Source organism: Papaver somniferum, chromosome 1 (assembly GCF_003573695.1).
Source record: "Papaver somniferum cultivar HN1 chromosome 1, ASM357369v1, whole genome shotgun sequence".
Taxonomy (NCBI): Eukaryota; Viridiplantae; Streptophyta; class Magnoliopsida; order Ranunculales; family Papaveraceae; genus Papaver; species Papaver somniferum.
Window position 1 is genome coordinate 34,118,200 of NC_039358.1, and position 21,670 is coordinate 34,139,869.

General features: G+C 35.7%; 3 protein-coding genes across 11 annotated transcripts; 1 reads left to right on the forward strand and 2 right to left on the reverse strand.

The window, feature by feature from the left end:
- Positions 1-2,778: 2,778 nt before the first annotated feature.
- On the forward strand, positions 2,779-3,273 carry LOC113282221 (protein MAIN-LIKE 1-like). The gene has a single exon (XM_026531232.1). It carries the CDS (start codon positions 2,779-2,781, stop codon positions 3,271-3,273), a length of 495 nt encoding a protein of 164 aa, XP_026387017.1.
- Positions 3,274-5,741: 2,468 nt separating this feature from the next.
- Positions 5,742-8,217, reverse strand: LOC113282858. 9 transcript variants are annotated; one of them, XR_003327228.1, is made up of 6 exons: positions 7,869-8,217; positions 7,639-7,728; positions 7,384-7,491; positions 7,186-7,250; positions 6,017-6,070; positions 5,742-5,936 (listed from the first exon to the last, which is right to left on the reverse strand). XR_003327228.1 is itself a non-coding variant. In XM_026531966.1 (3 exons), exons 1-3 carry the CDS (start codon positions 7,225-7,227, stop codon positions 5,859-5,861), a joined length of 354 nt encoding a protein of 117 aa, XP_026387751.1. In that variant the 5' UTR covers positions 7,228-7,376; the 3' UTR covers positions 5,742-5,858. The 9 variants fall into 9 exon arrangements, 1 of the variants encoding a protein (XP_026387751.1); XR_003327220.1 differs by having other exon boundaries at positions 6,412-7,250; XR_003327225.1 differs by having other exon boundaries at positions 5,742-6,070.
- Positions 8,218-16,593: 8,376 nt separating this feature from the next.
- LOC113327514 (fatty acyl-CoA reductase 3-like) lies at positions 16,594-21,453 on the reverse strand. Its single transcript, XM_026574703.1, has 10 exons — positions 21,259-21,453; positions 20,731-20,834; positions 18,756-18,961; positions 18,563-18,663; positions 18,263-18,458; positions 18,002-18,163; positions 17,744-17,825; positions 17,385-17,657; positions 17,127-17,254; positions 16,594-17,007 (listed from the first exon to the last, which is right to left on the reverse strand). The coding sequence occupies exons 1-10, from the start codon at positions 21,338-21,340 to the stop codon at positions 16,851-16,853; spliced, it is 1,491 nt and encodes a 496-aa protein (XP_026430488.1). The 5' UTR covers positions 21,341-21,453; the 3' UTR covers positions 16,594-16,850.
- Between the last annotated feature and the right edge of the window lie 217 nt (positions 21,454-21,670).

Consider the following 21,670-nt stretch of genomic DNA (forward strand, 5'->3'; position numbering starts at 1 on the left):
TCGAATTTCCTCCTTACAACGTCGGAATTGAACATTCAATGCATAACGGCTATTTTTTAAACATAAACCAGTAAAGAGCATTTCCAGCGTGGGATCTAAGTTACTGAAAATGCCGGAATGATAAAGTGGAAAAGATTCGTTGTGTCATCATCTATTTAAAGGAATGGACACACCCATTGCACTTGATACCTCAAAAAAAAAAAAAAGGTGAGCTCCAGCACATATCTCTGATGGCAAATCAATCACCAACTACCGATTTCATCATTTCCATGGAAAAAGAAAAACTTAAGAAGAACAAATTATCCACTCTGATAGGAAATTAATCATCATACACCACCAACTCAATTGCCATTATACTAGAAAAACCTACAAGGAAGGAGCGAACCACCAAGTCAATTGCCGCAATGGAAGAAGAGATACTTAGAAGGAAAAGAGAAGAAGAAGAGGCAGCAATAGAAGCAAAATATCACAAAGAAACTAAAGAGATAATCGAACGTGTAAAACAAGCGAAGATAGAAGCGGATGTTGAGGAAGAAACCGAATGGATTAAAAATTTCTTCATATTATTGGATTTGCCGGAAGATCACCGCCCTTTAAACATTTTTTGGGGTCTTGTTACGGATGGTCCTTATATGTCGAGGTTTGAGGACGGTAAGTTCAAGAAACACAAAATGGATTACGGGGATGAGTTTGTAGCGAATCCGACAATTTCCCTCATAAAATTATGTGGCAATACAACGAGTTTCTCACAAGATACAGAGGGAATAGGTGGCAAGCTCATGGCGCATATACCAAGTGGAGAAAAGATCCTTTTAGGCATTTTGAAGCCGCTTTGTTTGTTAAATCTCGTTACAAGAAATAATGTTAGTTGCAATTAGCTTAAGATCTTTCATTTCATGTGTAACGTTGTTTATGCGGTTAATGTTTTTAAGTTTATTTCCTTAAGATTAGTATGAGGGCCAGTTTGGGTTAATGTTTTTAAGAGTATTATTTATTTCCTTAAGATTATGTGGTTAATGTTGTTTTTTTCCTTAAGTTTTTTTTCCAGTGCCGGCATTGAAAAAGAACCAAATATTATACCGTTACTAGTGCCGGTATTGTAAACACAATTTAAACTTATTGTCAGAATGTCGGCATAGAATCGTACCATATTTCCATGACGGAATTATGACTGTTACAAACTCAATTTATGTGGCAGTTACAAACTCCTTAATTCCACTTATGTGACGGTCACAAACTCCTTCATCCTACTAATTTGACGGTTACAAATCCCTTAATACCATTTATGCGTCAGTTACAAACTCCTTAATTCTATTTAAGTGACGGTTATAGAAAGGAAAGTATTCAATTTCTATTTGTATTCGATCTCCCTTTTTGTTTCATCTTCTATACCAAAGACAATGGGTCATCGCAAACCTCGTGAAAAACCAATTCCCAATCCTGAAGAATCTGTTGATGATGGTGGTAAATCAAAATCAAAAGAGCAACAAGTTCCTGAAGAGTCTGTTTGGTGAGGCGGAAGTAACAAATTTGATGCGGTAAGTGATGTCTATGTTGAATTGAAGTATTATTATGGTTTATCCCATACTTGCTTGTTTAGTATTTCTACCACAGTAAAAGAAAATTTTGAAATTGTAATTTAGTCAATTTAAATTCAGTTACATGTTTGATTCGCGGTAGAATTCAATTTGAAAATTATGCCGGATTGTATGTGTTGTATCCCTATTTTATTGCATGAACCTGCCGGCTTCTTCCTTAATTGAATACTATGCCGGTTTCTTGTGCCGACTTTGTATATTTGATCAATGCCATGTCGTCCTTATTTGCCTCTCATGTTTAAAACTTTGTACAAAATTCCCCCATTTCTGGCATTGAATAACTCTATTTGTCCACACCGGCATCGCTGCCGGCAGTGTCCATATGTATACCAACCATGCCGATTTTCGTTCCCTTGATTTGTTAAGAATTCTTTGTATAAAATTCAAAAAAACCGACATTGAGTTTAATTATTTAGTACGCCGGCACTGATGGTATGTTTAATATTTATGCCGGCTTCCATTATATAACTCAGTTTACATATTAGAACGTAGGTCTAAAGCAGGACAAATGAACAAAGGAAAGGGAAAAGTTGTTGTAGAAGTAAAACCTAAGTCTTCCCGATGTAGTCGTTTTGATCCGGATCGTCCTAAGATCGTCATTCGGGACCAACCTATAAGTGACACAACCAACAGTGATGATGATGGTGAGCGGAAAAAATGGCATGAACCCGCCGGAGTAGGTGGCTCATCCTCACAAGCAGGTGGCTTAGGACAACTTGACTTCAGATTTGAAGTCTCTAAGAAAAAGGAAAAGAAACCCCCAACCCACCTCCCTAATAGATATGACATGATTCCAAACCGCGAAGATGGCAAACAGTGGGGTCAACCTACAAGCCCGCAACTCTTATTTGGCTACAAGCACTCTTGGGCTCGTTGGATCTTTCAAACTTATGTAATACGTTTGCATCTTGTTATTATATTATTTATATGTGATCAAGTGAATTTAATTCAGTTCGGTATGTTTTTATAGGACCACAAGAAAGCCTTCCGTGTTTGCCGCCATCAATCAAGTGATGTATGGCTTTTGGAGGGTGAATGTCCCGCTGTTCGAGAAATAGTCAGAGCATCTGGGTTGTATTCCGCGGTAGAAAATTATGTGGCCACTGATCCAGTCACGACGAACTGCTTTATGGAGAGATTTTTCGGTTAAACTGATACCATGCATTTTTATTTTGGCGATATGACCATTGTCCTTGAAGATGTCCAAAGAATACTAGGTTTAGAGGTCCTTGGGAAAGCCGTCAAGGAAGGAGATGACTGTAAGGAGCTAGGATGGGACAAGATCTATGAGCTGACTAAAAAGTTGTTTGGGTGGGACAAGGAAACGACTATGGCAAATATGTATAAGACAGACCGTACCCGGACAAAGACTATCACATTTGTCAATCTCGTTCGATTGTTTGGGAATATGGAGGGCAGGGAATCGAATCCCGAACAAGTTCGGCAAACTGCCGCTGCTTATCTGCTGTTCACCTTGGGCTCCGTTATATTCCCCGACGCTAATGGTAACATGGTGCATATGAACTATCTACAATACTTGGATCCTTTGGATAGGGTCCATGAGTATTCATGGGGCACTTCTTTCCTGGCACATTTTTTGGCAGAAATGCGTAGAGCTTCTAAGGCGAACGCCCATCAATTTAATAGTTCTTTCACTTTAATTCAGGTACAGTGAAATAATTATTTTGTCATCATTGTCATTAATTTTGTTAGTTTCCAATTATTTTGTCATTCGTATTTTTTCTTATACATTGCACTGGCATAGGTGTGGGCTTAGTTCACGAACGCCAAAACAACTCTTCTCTTCTTAAGGGATCCTTCCCATTTTTGCCACTTTGGTGTAAATGTTACTTATACGGTGGGGGTAAAATAATGAACAACACAATTAAATGTATCCGCTATTAGATTCCCACAAAGCGGAATTTTCATCCAATATTCAGAAGGAAGAAACTTCATCTCCTGCTCGGGTCCTAACACTTGAGCATACATATTATGAAACCCCTCTCCTTGACCAACCAATTGCTCATAAAAGCTCCTCTTTTTCACAAGTTGTTCGGCCATCCTCTTTCTAGCATATCGGCATGGTGTCATTTCTCTACTAACCTCCGTATCGAAGATTCCTAATCGTTCGGTCACGGTATGATAGCCACAATTTCCATATCCATCGACATCATCTGTATACACAATAAACTCGCGAATAGTCTCGGGAAGTTGGTCTACGTAAGACTCTATCTTGGTATGGTAATGTCTATAAGTCCTACCTGTTTTGGAATCCTTAAACATCTTCATATTACCAACTTTTAGCTTAATTATATCCATTCCATCCTCATCAATCTCTACATTTTCAATGTCTTCAGTATGTGTTGGGAGTCCGTACTTCCTTGGCCTACCCCTTCGCCTTGGAACCGAAACTACATCAACTTTGGTCGTGCCTACGGAGTTCTCACCATCGCGTGGTTGTTGACTAGATATGGGTCGCCTACCTTTGCTATCACTTATTTTTGGGGCGGCTTCAGAATTTTCACCTTGATTTACTTGACTCGATGTAGGTTCCTTATTCGGACTTCCCTTTCTGTTTGGCACCCCCGCCTCGTCACCTTGTTGTTCTTGGTAGCTTGATGTTTGTACCTTTGGAGGCCTACCCATTTTCCTTGGAACCTCCGCTACATCGACTATGGGTGTGGCTTTGGAATGCTCACCTTGTTGTTCTTGGTATCTTGATGTATTGGTACCTTTGGTGGCCTACCCCTTTTCTTTGGAACCTCCGCTACAACGACTATGTGTGGGGCTTCGGAATTTTCATGTTGTTGTTCTTGTTCGATCGATGTGGGTACCTTCTTCGGTCTACCCCTTTTCTTTGGAACCTCCGATTTATCGGTTTTTGGTGTGGATACGAAATCCGTTGTTTTTTGTTAACTTGATAGCGGTTCCTTTCTCGGCCTACCCCTTTTGTTTGGAACCGACGCTTCCGCGAACCTTGCTTCTGAAATCTCACATCCGTTAGATCTCGTTTCTTACTTGCCTTGAGTTCATTTTCACGTTGACTCATTTTTTTCAATTCTTTCATTTGTTTTCTCCTTGCTATTTTGGTTTGTGGTCTACCGGGAGGATCTCCCTTTGTTGGCTCTTCACTTTGTGATGTCCATGGGCGTGTAATTAGCCTTAGTTGGCTCAACAAGACTTGCCGGCTAACCGAGTTGCAACGTGAGTAAACTTCATAGAATTCCTTTGCTTCTTTCGTATCCCAAGGTGATTGTCCGGGATCTTCCGTAGGGGGAGGGTCGAAAGATAGTTGCTTCCAAAACGGATCGATAACCTCAATAGGTATCACTTCTTCATATTTCACAAGCATATGACGACACGGAAGCCCCAACGAAGACATGTCGAGACAAATACACAATTCACCCGGTTTGCCGTAGTGTATCTCCCATATCATTTGTCTCATGATATATTTTATTTCCCATTGAGAGACGTTGAACTCTATTCCTTGGATCAACTTAACATATGGTAAATATGAAGTCATCCTTTCCATTGAGTTTTTCTCAAAATCCTTCTTGATCCTATCGATGTCACTCTTAAAGTATTGCTCCATTGCCTCGGTGACCGTAACCACGTTTCCTTGGACAGATCGGATTAGATCTTTAAATCTCCCATGAGCGGCCTACGCTATACTAGTTGCTTCATTCCCGTAGTGTCTATACCGGTTTGTCCATGCACGCACAAATTTTTCCTTGAACTTATCCAACCATTGAGTCCGACGATACCAGATGACAGTCGGGTAAACTTCATTCCAATCGGCAATAAACTTGTCCAATCTCTTTTCATACATATCCTCAGTAAGTGACCATTCCAAAATGGAGAATTTAGGACAGTCAGAATCTGTCGAAAACAGTCATATATGACAAATACAGCCCGTCCTAAAGTCTATCATATTTTTGGTGTACTATTTATTATAAGACGAACTCTTCTTGTTAAAAATTTACATCGCATTTGGTTTGTCCGAAAATAACAACCGACTCTGTTTGTGGAAAAATAGGTTTTAAGAATCAGCGGATTCAGCCAAATATAATTCAGCTAAGTCAGATTTCTTAAAATTTTATTATCTTCAGAATATTAACCCTTGAGACAAGCAAGCCATATGAGTAGTAAAAAAAATCAAAATATTTCATTAAACTTAACATAAATTCAATTATACAACGAATGTTTCAATAGAAAAATTACAAACCGAGAAACATAACATCTCAAAATCTACAACAGAAGCTACTTTATGTTCACACGACAAGGGAAATTTTTTTTTTTATCTTCCAGGTGCCCGAGCTCCTTCATTAGATGATATACCTTCAACAGGAGATGAACCTTTTGAAGAATTGACCGTAACCAAATAAGAGATAAACCTTCTCTTCCAGAGAGTACCTTACCTTCGGTGAAGGATGTCGGCCTTTCAAAAAGACAAGATCCACTACTGTAAGCCACTACATGATTAACATACATATGTCAGTAAATATTGGGTAAATCTAATCCACATCAAACGGTAAGGTACCGGCCCTCTGGAAGAGAACCTGATGGATGTATCTAAACATGCGTAAAACGACAGAGTGTTATCAAGACATACAACCAACAGAGACCAAAACAGGTTCAACAATTTGAGCAATAAGCATAAAATTCACATAAAAAGAGAAGTATCATACACAATATATTTATCCACTTCATTAAAGGGACTACCTTTTTGAAGCATGGCTAAGGAGATTTCTCAACCACTATAAGACTTAGTTTCCTGACAAGCATAATGTCTAGCTTATTAAGATTTTATTACCTTGAATACGACATCCTATCACCAAGAAAAAAGACACTGGCTTATAAATGGACTTTTCAATATCGAACTTCTTGGAATAAAGAGTTTGGTGTGACTGTACCTGTAAATTAATAAGACCCAAGTAAGGAAGTAGTAACACATCTTGTTACTGTGCCTATCACTGTTAGCAACATTAAACAACATACATAAACAAAATGTTCATTGCACTTTTACTCGTAACAGTGCAGACCCATTTCGTGTGCATATAGCCCAGTACCAGTAAGATTCCAACGGTTGATATTACGTTGATTCTTTAATATTCTCAGATAACAACCATCTTTGCATCATCAGTAACTCTTACAAATTCTAGACCTAATTCTCTCATTGCATATTTTATATCTTGTTGAGCTTTCATAAATACTTCAACCAACACCAGCAAAGTAGATTTAACTCGAATAACACATAAATAAGCCAGAAAAACAAAATCCACATTACTCATGAAGATCGAAATCATGAAGCTTTTCTTTCTTCTCTAGAATATACATCCTAAATCATCAGCATTAGGTAGCTTTCCTTAGCTTGCAACAGTCAGAGAAACTATTCAATGATAAGCAGTCAGCACTGCGGAGCACTTCTACCAAGAAGGTCTGCTGAAAAATTACTTTTGGAAATGCAAAGGGATAAGCATATATTCAGTACATTGCAAATATAAACCTAACCATTCTGTTTTATCAATAAGCACCAGCATGACTCTTAATCCCAAGAACATTTATACACCCAAACATAGTACCTTACCTTAACACCATTAATAATTTGAAAATCCATATGGGATATCATCGTTGTCAGCAACAGTAAACAACCTATACAAATGAAGTGTTCATGGCAATTTTAATTGTAATATTCCGATTTCGATAAATAAATCGCAGATAACAGATACACCTAGTTATTAAGCCTACAACACAATATTAGTAAGAAGTTAAAATCTGATATTACCTTCATTCTTTCATATTCTCTTACAACATCATCAATAGCTCTTATGAATGCTACCCAATTCTGGCATGTTGCTCATATATCTTGCTGAGCTCTCACTTGTCCTTCAACCTGCAGGGACAAAGAATATTTTAACTAGAGTGACATAAAACAACCCAAAAAAAAGCAAAATCCAGAGTGGAACATGATTCAGTTCAGATTATAGTTTGCAGTAGCCAAGCCATGATTTGATCATAGATAAATGTTACCCAAACGTACTACGAAATTTGGATGCTCCAATGTGTAGTTGGGAATCTTGGGATTCATTGTTTATGAGTGTTCAACCATAAACAATGCTAAACCAGAATCCTACGAAAAAACCCAAGTTCGAATCACTAAAAAGAAGTAAAAATTCATAGAGAAACGATAACTGTATAATTTTATAAAATTAAAAATTGAATCAGTATTTCATAAAGAAAAAATCAAGATATAATCAAAAGAATTTTTACTGGTCGATTCGCGTCTATGTCTGTCCTCCACTCTCAGTTTCTTAAAATATTGATGATGATTCTCTTCTTCTTTTGTTGATTGAATCTTCTCTAGGATCGTGCATCAACCCACCATCACTTTCACCATTTCAAACTAAATTTTTGCATCTCTTTATTCAAATTAGAAGATAGAGATGTACAGACAGATCTTACCTTTTATGAGTTATATTTGAATTTGGATTCAGTTTATTTAAAAATTAGGGATTCTGACGAAATTTGGAGTGATTTTGTGATGAAATTGATCGAGTTTAAGGATGGAACCGAAGAATTTTTTTTCGAAAGAACTGAATGAGGAAAGTTAATGGGGAAGTTATATTTTGATAGGTGCGGCGACGATGTGGTCGGGTCACATACTTCAAGTATGTGGCCCCACGGTTGATAAAGTAGGAAATTTTTTGAAAAACTGTTTTATTACCTAACAGTTTATTTTTTTTTTCTTTTTTCAATTTCTTAAAAAATGAAAATGGAGCAGTCACGGGAATTTAGAGGGGCAGGTTTTTTAGTTAAATAGGTGTCAGAAAACAAAGAGGGACCACGTATAAAATGTATGTGACCTGACCACATTGTAGCCGCGACGTATTTCGATAAACACGGAGGAGAATATGGGAGACTTTGTTTTCTCCGTGTGTTTTTCAGTTTCGAGAATTTTCTGGATCTAGTTTAAAGCCGTAGGAGTACTGTCACCTAACGGTTATTATTTTATCCGGTAGGGTGGAACTTTAAGCTAGTGGGTGCAAACAGATACCAAAAAGAACAACAAATTCGTAGTGTTATATAATAAAGGGAAAATAGGGGGAGACCCCAAAAAAAATAATATTCTCATTGTCAAGCCCACAATTAATTTTAGGTACCATGACACCCATAATTATTTCCGTGACACCCATAATTATTTGAAATCATTAAAAATATATGCATGACGGATTATGCATCCGCATGACAGGTTATGCATCGGGGGTATAATTGGCAACGTAACTTGGATATAACATTTCTAAAAATTTGCGCCTTGGAATTTTACAAATTTTATATCGTTGGAAATCTTTTTAAGAGAGCTACGCAACGAGTACAAACAAGAACATAAAATTTTTGTTTTTCACGAAAAAAACGGAGGTGATCATCATTTTATGCAAAATTTTCGAAAACTTGATACATAAACATTATGCAGCCACAAAAAAAGATGCATAACACATTCTGCAAACGCATAACGAATTATGCAACCATTTTCTCCACTGCATAACAAATTATGCATTTGGATAACAAAGTTATGCATCTATAACAAGTTATCTAACCATTGTTTTGGTTGATTTTAGTGCGTACATAAAAAAGATTGATGCATAATGCAGTATGCATCCATATTTACGGATGCATATCAGGTTATGCATCTGTTTTCTCGATGTATAAAAGATTGTGCAACAATTTTCTCGATGCCTAACGCATTATACAATCATATTTTCGGATGCATAACAGGTTATGCATCCATTTTCTCGAATGCATAACATGTTATGCATATATTATTATAAGTGCATAACGTGTTATGCAACCTTTTTTTTTTGTTGGTTTCAATACTAACAAAAAGTAGTTGCATAACGTGTTATGCAACCATTCTCTGTACTGCATAACAAGTTATGCAAAAAAAAAGGTTGCATAACTTGTCATCCACCTACAATAATAGCTGCATTACGTGTTATGCAACCATTTTCGGGACTGCATAACAAATTATGCAACATATTTTTTTAGATGCATAACACCTGCAACACAACTTTTTGTCGATATCCATCCACTGTTAACAACATTTCAACTTCCTTCCTAACATCTTCCAGCATTAAGACCATAACTAACCGACTAACCAATTCAATCAAATTAATCAAAACTCCCTTTAATCCAAATTCTAAGTACGTTCATACAAGATTTAAACATAAGCAACATTTTATCCATATGAACAATTATAACATTCAGTAAGCAAATAAAGAATTAAACAAACATGTTATGTAATGGGGCCTCTTCCATCCCGTTTAATCAACATACACAACATAATGATTGGTTGGTTTCATTTTAGAAAACATAATTATGTCATGAGAACACAAGCCAATAAACCATTCTTCAATATACGTACTTTGCATAGTGTTCCTACGGCCTTACCTTGTGTTATTGCTGACCCCATTCTTCAATAACTGGTCGGTCATGCTTTTTCTCGAACACTTGATGTACGTCACTGACAATGGAGAGGAACTGCACATCAATTCCAACAACAATCGAAATATATAGACTCATCAAAATCATCACAACAACAATCTTCTTCTCTTATTGTCTAAAAAGTTCCCCCTAAACCTCCAATTACGACTACATCTTGTATGGACTTGATACATTCCACTGTCAAAACCCGTGAAAACTCCCTTGTTTAGCATAATTAATTTCACCAATTTTGCTGGCCATAGGTGAAACCAATTGAACCAGCACATTCAAATTTCTTATTCAATTAGTTGTAACGCTCACGGAGCTAATACCAGCGAATCCCAATTTAAGACCATAACTAAACGACTAACCAATTCAGCCAATATAAATCTCCACTTCCTTGACCAAACTTCAAAATACAGATTCACACTAAAACCCATGATTCAGACAATCAATAACCCATGATTCAATTCCATAGCATCAACGCAACACCTTTCTTCACCTAATTGATTTGTTCTAAAAATTCAGACCCAATCAAGACACCACCGTAATGATTTTCCCATCCGATTCTTCATCTTTTAATCCTCAATCTCAATCGCTACCACCCAATCTCCATTACCACCACCACCATTACCAGACGAAGTCAGAAGAAATAGTTCAGAGGAGAGGAAGGGGGAGGCGCAGGGATAATGGGATACGAGAGATTGAAGGTTAGAAGAACATAAAAGACCGAAACCTAATTTTAGAAATTCTGGGTGTGAGAGATATTTTACCCTAGAAAATGGGCGCGCGCCTGAGAATTTCTGAGCGTGGGTTTCATAGTGGGAAGAATCTGTAAAATGGGTCTCCCTGTAGTTTTCACTATAACAAATCCAACGAAACCCAACTGTAAAACATATAACTACTTGTTGGATCCGTCGATTTTCCCACGGCCCAAGTGTCCTAAAATCCAGGTTTTGGACTAGTCCAATTTCTTAAAAATTCCAAACACTTTTTATGATTTTCCTCATGTTCTTTGTCCACTCGCTCTTTGATCTTGCCTCTCACATCTTCTTCTTCTTCGGGTGATAGTTTGTTATTGCGAACATCTTCCTCTAGTTGAACAATCATTCTCTTCTTAATATCCTCATTTGTGGGTTCAAACAAGGCATGACAAGTTTTTATCACATTATTACATATATGGTATGTGCATAGGAAATTTTGTGCATCCGGGAAGACGTCGGATATTGCATTCATTAATGCATCATCTTGATCGGTTATGATGACCCTCGGAAGTTGATTTTTCCGGAAGAATCTTTTCAATTGACGTAATGCCCAATGATAATTATAGTCCCTCTTGTTTTCCATTAAACACCTAGCCAATGTGAATGCTACTTTGTCCGATGTGTGCCCCACGATTTTCAACAACAACATATTGTATTTGTTTGTCTTGTAGGTGCAATCCATCATAAGAACACCACAACATGTATGAGCCAATTGTGAAATCAAAGGATGCGAAATGAATATTTGAAGAAGCTTGTTGTCCGGCCCTCTTTTAATGATACGTGTGTAGTTGTAATCCCAAACTATCTTCTCAAATTATTGCTAACGCTCCTCCCTTCCCATTCCACCCTTCTAATACTTGCTTGTGCGCTATAAATTGTACTTAGAGAAGACACGTTCGTCTTATCTTTTTTCTTGAAGCCTCTGAGAATTTGTCTCGGTTTGATAAATGCTTTGGTCAATCTCTTTACATCCTCCATTTCATGAGGTTTTAGCTTCGCAACTAGGGAGTGACCAACAAAATCTTTCGGATCCCGGTGGTTATAACGGTCGAACGAAACCTCGCAATCCCATTCATTGTTCTTGTCATTTAAACGGAATACAAGCTTAAAGGGGCAATTATCCTTCCTCGTATAAGTCTTGTATACCCTATTAGTCTTCTTTGGATGTATATAATCCTTTCTCTTGTGGCTATTCTTCTCCTTGTATTGCCCACTTCTCTCGCAAACCATCTCAAAACGGTTTTTTGAACCTTGGGTATTCCTCACCAACACACACATGTTCTTAAGAGCAGTCTCTTTAGCCCAAGCAATTGCTTCCTTTGGATCTTTTATTCCCTACATAGGGACAACGATGGGAGATTATAAGGTTCATTACAAGCAATCCATCGGTAATATTCAAGATACTAGGTGAAAAGAAATCTTTGGTAACATACCGGAGGAATTTCATAGTATTCCGACGTATCCCGACCGAGCGGTTTTGCATTTGTTGGATTAATATATGTCACAACCTAAGGATCGAACGAAAAGAAAATAAATTAGTTCCAAAAAAAATAATTATTTAATACTATGCCGGTATGAAGTTCCGGCATGCTCGATCACAGTCCCGGCATAATCGAACTGCACTGAAGACCAATTTTGAGACGCTTCCGGCATTAACAATATATTTGAAAGAAATGCCGGAACTACAGGTTCCGGTGTGCTCGTAGTCTAAGCTACCACGCTGGTAGGAGGTTCCGGCGAGGCCCATACTTAATATATCATGCCGGTATTTAGCTTTGGAAAACACTCCTTCCTGTATGTTTTTTTGTAGGTCCGGCATGGTAACGTTAAAATTGAACAACGCCGGTACACAGTTCGGGCGTGGTAGTTAATTAATTTTACATGACGGTATTTAGCTTCGGAAGACACTGCTTCCTGTATGTTTTTCATGCAGTACCGGCATGGTAACCTTAGAATTTAACCATCCCGATAGCATATTCGATAGAATATTCCGTGGTAGATAAAAAGTAACTTCTGTACCGGCATAGTTTTTTGGTTGCAAACTATGCCGCTTTTAGTTTCAAAATGGGGGATATCAAGGTTCCGACATGGTCGCAGTATGAATACTATGCCGGTATTTGTGGTTCCGGGATGGTATTCATACTTTGACCATGCCGGTACCGAGCTTTTACAGCAGCAGTAATGGTGGATTCAAAGAAAAAAAAAATCAAATTTTACCTGAGTATTGGGAGTGCTTATATGTTGAGCTAGTTTACTCTCTTGGGTTGGTTCTTCAAGAAACACTTCATGCTCATAAAATTCATGTTCCAAAGGTGTTGATTCCACAAAAACTTGCAATTGTGAGTTGTTGTCATTGGATGAAGATTCAAGATATGCTCCTTGTTGTAGTTGAGCTAAAGATTCAGCCGTAACAATTCTCTCTTCACAATCATCCTCTATTTTCACAATTCCCTCTCAAATTTTCTTTCCCTCCTTCTACTATCACCTCAGTCACCCAAACACAAATAATAACACACACTAATCATTTATCAAAAATCTTAAAATTTTACTAATTATTATTAATCACTAATCCTGATTGGTGAGGGGTAGATTAGGAATTACATAAAATACTTAGATAAGGGGTGACCCTGATTTGATATTTGGATCCCGTTTTTGTCCTTTTCCTATATCCCCAATTGTTTTTTATATCCCTAATCGCGCATTCTAAATTTTTCTCATGTCCAAACATAGAAAATTGACATAGAAGACATATTTTGGTAAAATTGTTCCTTTAAAAAATAGTAATGAGACCATATGTGCATATGTTTGCGTTGAACTCATTTAAGAACACAAAATATTAAAATGATAAAAAAAAATTTGGAATAGAAATTTAATATTCCTATCTGTACTGGTTATATACGTAATTCAAAGAGTTTCTCAAATATATAAATCTTAATAAATTCCGATGTATATCTCAAAATATATTAAGTTCTTCTAATTTTTTTTTTATAAAAACACGACGTTTCTACAATATATAAATTATTGTTTAATGTACCTTTTTACCCTCAAGTACATATATAGTGGTTAAGTAAAAGCTCCACATAATAATAGTCTTGGGAATTCACAAAATTATTAATATATGGAGTTTAAGAATATGGATAGGTATCGAAAATGCTATATTACCAGCTTAATCTAACAGCTAGTTGACCGCATATCGGACGTGGAGGGCTAATCTGACTTTTAAAATCCATGATTGATGACGTGGCTACTCCAGCCTGTGACAAACAATCAAATAGAAACGAAAATTGAAGTTCGCATTTTCCTCACCACCTACTGGTTAATTTTCTAATGTCTTCCCTGGGAACTGAAGGTACCGGCACCTTATTCCTATATATGGCTATATACTATTGTTGATTTTGTTCTTTTGAATAGATTTTCCTTATTCATCCTCTTATTTATACTAATTATCTCGTCATTAAAAATTTATCTTTTGAAACTAAAGCTTCTCTGGTTATCGATCTTGCTGGTTTGGTTCGATATTAAAGTTGAATCAATAGATAAAGTTTCAGAAGCTTCGTCAACCTGTAATTGAATTACGTTATTAGCAAGTTCTCAAATAACCAAACCATTTCTATGATTTAAATACTAAATAGTTTGGAAATTAAGGACCTTAGACGTTTCATAGAGATCAATGATCCACTGTAAAACATGTATGTGATGTTTGCAGGGTGGATTCAATATCTTATATCTATCCATTTCACCTTGGTAATCTTCTTTCTTCTTCTTTTAGTTCGATTACATGGAAAATTAAAAAGTTTACCTCTCACCTACATGTACTGTCCACGTATGCAAAGCTGTCAACTAGCTGTTACGCAGCTGGTCATGTAGCAGAATCGGGATAGGTATACCAAGATTATTTTTTTTAAAGCAATTCAATGTGTATAAATTGTAAGGTAATATTGAGTTTTGTACATGCATTTGTATTTTATTTTATTTTGCTCATCAAACCACAAGGATTTCATTCCATAAGAAACGTTTACATGATGGTTTTAAAGAGAAACAAGTACATCATAATATGAAACAAATACAAAAAAAGATATAAAACGTAAATAAATCGCGAAGAGAAAGAGCGATCTATCCCGATACAAAACGTAAAAGATACAAGTACATGCATTTGTATAGTTCCAATACACAATGTATAAAGTTGAAAAGTCCATTAAGAATTTTTATTATTTCTACGACTATAATAGTTTACGTATTTGTCTATGATAAAAGCTTTAAACATGCTCGGCAAGTTGGAAATATTTTTCCTTCAGCAGGAAGGTGTCCATAGTGACAAGGTCTTACGTATCCACAATTTAAAAGATGCGGTAACAATAAAAAAATTTACATCATTTTCTCAAATAACTATAGATAAGTATTTTGTAATCTCAGGGTTAGACTATTTTGTCTTTTTGTGGCCAACAAAAAAGGGGGGCATTTCTTTACTATAGTAAGATTATAGTAAGATAAGACAAGATTAGATCTAAGGCTCATGAACTTCTACCAAATGCATTACTTAGATGATCTTCCCAATCATAACCCTGTACGTGTTCCTAAAATACTGGCAGAGTGCCACATTATTTATCAACTGCAAAACCTATTAAACCAAAGGAGATGTAGTATAGTCACTTATTCTTCTCCTGTTTTCTATCCCCTCTCTCCAGAAAATAACTGTTTTTCTCTGAAATTAAGTTCTTATAAATTTTTTAGATGTTAATCCAAATCTGTCAGATTTGGTCTGAAATCTTCAGACCTATGGAAGGATTTGGTTATAAATATTATTTATAATTCATTGTATTGAATAAAGCTATCACTATCAAGTGATTCTAGGGGTTGTAAGTAATTATCTTCAATTGATTTCATCGCTAATGGTAAGCTAATTAGATGTTTCTGCGTTATGGAATTTCTATTGAATATATCATTCACATATCAACAATATCATCGATGACGATTTACCAGAAGTGGTCAAAATTCTACAACTTTGTAAAGATCAATGTCTAATAAAGGTGTTCATGATGATGATGGGCTGTGCAAATTGCTCCCCTCTGGGACATGTTAATCTTAATGAATAAGAAGAATTCAAATGAAAAAATATTATTTCATATGTCATGTTTCAAATATATATTTCATCTATGAAACTGGTTACATTTATTTCAACATTGTTTTCATCTTTGATATACTTGAAAAGAATGTATTCATTCTTGTTATATGAATGAAAACAACGAACCTCCAACAGTATCGTAGTAGGGAGATAACTGTTGAGGAAGACACTGTTGGAATGATCTTTCAACGAACTTTCTATCTTTACCAATCAATGGATTATTGAGGAGATAACTGTTGGAATGATCTTTCAATTTAATGGCATTTAATGGACTTGTTTGTGAAGAAGACACTTGGTATATAAATGGATCTGAAGTTTGATGGTTTGCATTCACGACCGTTGCCACTATGGCACTATTATTGCATTCACCACCATGTCTCAGGAAACGTAAATGTTTATTTTTTAGTTCCACCGTATTTTCAAAACCGTGCTTATAATTAGGAAAGAATAAAGAAAATTAGCACATCCAAGATTGGCCCTGTATTTTCAAGAAAACATGGTAACCTCCCTTTAACACCGACAATTAAAGAGATTTTAGGAGACCTTTTTGTGTAGTTTTTTTAGGGCGGTTCGTGAAGAATTTTTGATAAACAAAATAGAAATCAAAAAATTCATTTGATGTTCTTTTGGGTCATTTCGAAGCTGCATGACTTTATTCAGTAACTAATAGACAAACCAAATATGAGAAAACCGTCAATCTGGTTTTCAAGTTCATATATAACCACATACAACATAAAACATTACTTAAAATCATCACTTGCAACAAAAGACTTTATATCGGAGTATCAGCTGTCTGATTAGCCCATTCGTTCACACTTTACGAATTAATTCCAGTCAATAGGAATTTAGATCTTCCTATTTAGCACGACCCTTTGGATTGTGCACCAACTAATTCATGACATATCTAATAACTAGTGCCGGAATATGAATGTTGATGAAGTAATCATCCCAATTTATGCATTTCAGGTCGAAATAAAATATATTTGCCTCGGTTTTGTTTGCACTCATTGCCATCCGCAATCTTTCAGTGTTTAAATCATCAAACCTGTGCACAAGAAATCAGCCTAAAAGAAATCCGGAGCACTAGCAGATAACATATACCCCAAAATGATCCTAAATTTCGTCATACAACATGAACAAATACATTTTGTGAATGTTACTTACTTTCCTTTGAAGAATATGTAAGGCTCATGGAGTTCAACCAACTGCAATACTCGATTAATCTTCCTATTCATAACCACGCAAGTGTTTCTAAAATACTGGCACAATAATATATTCACCAACTGCAAAACCTATTTAACCGATGGAGACATCGGTATGAATATCAAACATTAGATTGGAGTTTAGTTTTTTCTACCTCAAGTGGTTTCAACACTGAAGAATTTTACCGCTCTATGTAAATATAAAAAGTAAGGAACGAACCTTCAGAGGTAACATGTACTTGAGAAAGATGTATCGCCGGAAACTATCCATAGTAGGGAGACAAATAGGCATGACAAAATTAACAGGCTTTCCATCTTTACGAGTTAATGGATTCTTGAGGAGATAACTATGGGAATAATCTCTCAATTTAATGGCACTCAATGGGCTTGTTTGTGAAGAACACACTTGGTATATCAATGGATCTGAAGATTCATGGTTTGCATTCACCACCATTGCCACTATTACTGCATTCGCCACCATGTCTCCTGGTACCTGTACAGTTATTTTTCTTCAAGTTATACAGTGTTTTCAAAACCAACTAGAAAAGTATACAGAGGAAATTGACAATGGTTAAATACCACATCCAATATTGACTCTTCATTTCCAAGAAAACATGGTAACTTCCCTTCAGCTCCGGCAACCAAAAAAGTGTCAATTGTTCTGTAATTGTGAAACAATATTCAGAGGCTAATAAAGATAAGAATACGGTCAAATCATCTAGTTAGAAGACTTCATTTTGTAGTGACTGCCCTAAATGGTCATGTAAATGAGATCTTAATCATTTCGAGTGTGAGTCTTATACAGTACATCAAAAGTGGAAGGGACCAGATTCGTACCTAACACCCTCAGACCAACCAGGGAACGGATCTTTGTAAGTGCTGGTGATGATGGTAGGCCTTATAATAACAATTGGAACATTTCCTCCATTTTCACCAATTAACATCTCTCCCATTGCCTTGGTAAACACATATGTATTTGGCCATCCAAATGTTCTTGCTCTGTCACCACCACAAACATACATATTAAAAATAAATAATTGTCTAAGACATTCTCATGGAGTTATTGGAGGAGATTGAAGTCTTAGAAAAGAGTCAAACCTTTGGATTCCCAATTTTTCCATGACTTCCTTTTCTTCGCGTTTAGAGACTCGCTCAGGATTGAGTTCTTTTAAGCAGGTTTGAACGAGTTTCATCTCTGCTTCAATGTCTAAAACTTCTGAGGTTTGGTTAAGCGTTTCTCCCATTTTGAGTGGTTTCTCTGATATAACTCCTGATTTCTCCCCACAAACATAAGCTAACATCGGTTTAAACATTGTAAAATGTTAGTGTGTAATCTAAGATGACTATGTACCTTCTGAATATGAAATTTTCTTCCCTAGTTAAAGAGCAGAAATCCACCTGTTGATACGTGAATTAGCATCTTTAGCTTCACACACTTTTTTGCGAAATCCAAAACGTTCTTAGCTCCAAAGGTATTTACCTGTAGTGCTACATCATACCTACAACAAGAAGAAAGGATGGGAAGATACACGTGGTCCATTTTCTGCTGATAAATTAGAAGAAAAAATGTGGTATGATAATGGGGGCATACCTCTCACTAAACTTGGTAGATGCAGCAAAATTGGCAACGATATCCACTTCGTTGAACAACTTATTTAACAAATCAGAGTCATCTGCTAATCCAAAGTTTTCCAATGCATTATCCCCTGCGATTGGGGTTACCTTTTCAGCTATAAAGGTGTTGAATCCGGTACCATATTTTGTTCTCAACACGTTAAATACCTCTTTCTCCAAGACCTAGATAAGATTTTTAAAACATTGTTAGTCGAAAATTTTAAATTTTGTAAAAACAGAACTAAATGATATGAGAAAATAAACAATCTTTTTTTTTCTAAACTTTCAAATAAAATAATGTATTTTTTTTTTAATTTGATAAACAACTTTTCTAAACAGAGAATTTTGAAAAAACAGAATTAATCTTTTTTTTGAAGCATTTTTTTTTTGAAAAGATTTTTTTTGAAGAATAAAAGAGATCTAAATGATATATGAGTAAATAAACAATTTTTCTTTTATTTTTTTAAGCCTGACTCTCAAGTAGGAGATCAGCGGATCGAGTCTCTACTCAAGAGTTTGGATATTTCATGAAATGCTCGTCTTATAAAAAAATACTTATAACTTTATTATGGGAAATGAGCCGAATTTATTCAGGAGAGTTGGCTCGGTGGCTATACTGGCAGGTGCAGGACGGGCCTATGCCAAATTATAAAAAAAAAAAGAAAAAAAAAGAAGCTCTTACAGATTTTGAGATGGGATTCAATGGGCCGGCTCCCATCCAAAATTAGTAGGAAGCATTTTTTTTGTTTTATAAAATACAGAAAATGATTTTCTGAAACAATTTAAGAAATTTGTATTATATAAATTTTCATGAAAGTGGAAAAAATATAAAGATAAACTTATTTTAACAAAAGTCGGGATTAAAAATAAAATAAAAATGAATTCAATATTTTAAACATAAATCAAAATAAATATTGAATAATTGAGTTAACTCTACAGTGGTAAAGTTATTGGACGATAATATCGGTGATTTTAGTTTAAAACTCGTCAGTAAAAATTCATTCTACCGATGAATTTTTTCATCCAGAAGGAAATGCCTGTGCAGATGTGTTGGCAAATTGGGAGCAAATGCAAGATCTTATCGATGGTGGAACGGTTCATCGAATTTTCTTACGGCGCCAATGGGTAGTGACAGGAGTTTCCTACCTACTTACAGATTTCAGTAACTTTTTATTTTGTTTTGGTATTTTTTTCTTTCCTTTCTTTTACGGAGGTTTATGTTTACGCCCCTTTCTATTTCTGTTTTTCTTTTTGCTTTCTTGAATAAATTCTCCTCTGAGTTTGTCAAAAAAAAAAAAAAAGAAATCAAAATAATTTCACTGAGTGGTTCAGTAATGGGTTGAACCCGGCCTACGGTCCTACTTGTCTAAGGTCGTGTTTGGCCCCTTGGAAATTCCTATCCTAGGTTGGGTTATCAAGAAAATACAATAAAAATATGTTTGTCTCACTGCAATCCTAATCTTGAACAGGAACTACTAAATCTTCCTTGATTTTAGGAACCCAAAAAAGTAAGGTTATGGTATTCTCCAAAATAGCTAGGATACCAATATCCTTACCTAGGTTAGGCGGTTATATAGGTAGTTATTTTAATTTTTCATTTTTTTTATTAATTTTTGATTAATTTTTATATTTTCATATTTTCCTCCATATAATTTTTTCCTTAATATAGGACTATTTTGTAAAAATATGGGGTTAGAGTATGGTGAGACAAACATAATATATAATAAACCTGTGATGGATACAATAGAAGGACAAACAACATCTTTATTAATACATCTTATGATAACTCTAGTCAAGTTAGAGAAAATTCTTCCCTAACTAAGTTTTATGTTGTCAAAGTTCCCAAATATGGCCTAATTTTCCAATTACTTAATATATTTGGTAATTCGCGAGGGTTTTCAAGTTGGATTTTGTCTTCAAATTGAACGTTACCATATATATTTGGTGTATACCTCGCTATGCAGACGTTGAGATGCCGACCCTGAATCTAGGGCTCTTAAGGAAAGAAACAGATGCTTTACATTCGGCTGGACTCTGAGCAACTTCTCCACAAAAACTACACATACACGAAATAATATGTTAGTATTAGCTAACAACTAGTTAGAACCTTGCATCTTGTACTCTTTTAACAATGTAATTTTCATACGCGTAATTACGAGCTTTTCGATAGACAAATTTCTCCTGATAGTTTTGAAACACTTAAATTCTCCTGATGGTATTTTGAAAGACTTGAATAATTGAAGTTTTCAAATTAATTTTTTAAAACATACTTTTTACAAATATACAGAGATAGATTCTACCCTCGAAAATGTTGGTCCATATTATCTGTGACAGACCGAAAATAAAGATTCTTTATAGTAGTAAAAAAAATGGTTACTACATGAAATCTGACATCAACTCCACATACTCATACGTAGGATATGATCGGTTGTTCATTTTTATTATCAACTGTATCGTAAGACTGGTACGTAGTTACATACCCTTGCCCAGAAAGCCAGTAGAACCGGTGACAAGGATGCTCTTGTTCTCAAGAAACTCAACAATGCTGCCATTAAACTCCATTCAGACGAATAGCCGATGACCTAAGACGAAATGTATGTATAAGCGCTGTTACCTTGGCTATATTGCTATAAGCTCTTACAAGTTGCAACAATTTTTTATTAGATTGACATTGAGCTAATGTTTTCTTGTGTGTGGAGAAATCTTCAAGATTGAATATCTGCTTATATAGCTTTTTAAGGAAATTAATGCGGATGTGTGGACTTCCACATTCGGTAATTGCCTACCATGGACTATTAATTACTGAAATTAATGCTGTCGTGAGTACGTATGGACTATATTCAATCAACAAGACGAAAGTATAATAGCCTGTTACAGTAAATTAAGGCCGAG

Bases quoted from the DNA above. Each gene is read 5' to 3' on its own strand.
- LOC113327514 (XM_026574703.1), bottom strand. From the start codon at position 21,340: ATGGAGTTTAATGGCAGCATTGTTGAGTTTCTTGAGAACAAGAGCATC. The intron at 18,962-20,730 runs GTATACACCAAA...AATCTTATCTAG, and splicing joins CTCAACGTCTGCATAGCGAG to GTCTTGGAGAAAGAGGTATT. The intron at 17,826-18,001 runs GTACGAATCTGG...TCACAATTACAG, and splicing joins GGTTGGTCTGAGGGTGTTAG to AACAATTGACACTTTTTTGG.
- LOC113282221 (XM_026531232.1), top strand. From the start codon at position 2,779: ATGACCATTGTCCTTGAAGATGTCCAAAGAATACTAGGTTTAGAGGTC.
- LOC113282858 (XM_026531966.1), bottom strand. From the start codon at position 7,227: ATGATATCCCATATGGATTTTCAAATTATTAATGGTGTTAAG. The intron at 6,512-7,185 runs GTAAGGTACTAT...ATTAATTTACAG, and splicing joins AAATTATTAATGGTGTTAAG to GTACAGTCACACCAAACTCT. The intron at 6,071-6,411 runs GTAATAAAATCT...TTAATCATGTAG, and splicing joins GATAGGATGTCGTATTCAAG to TGGCTTACAGTAGTGGATCT.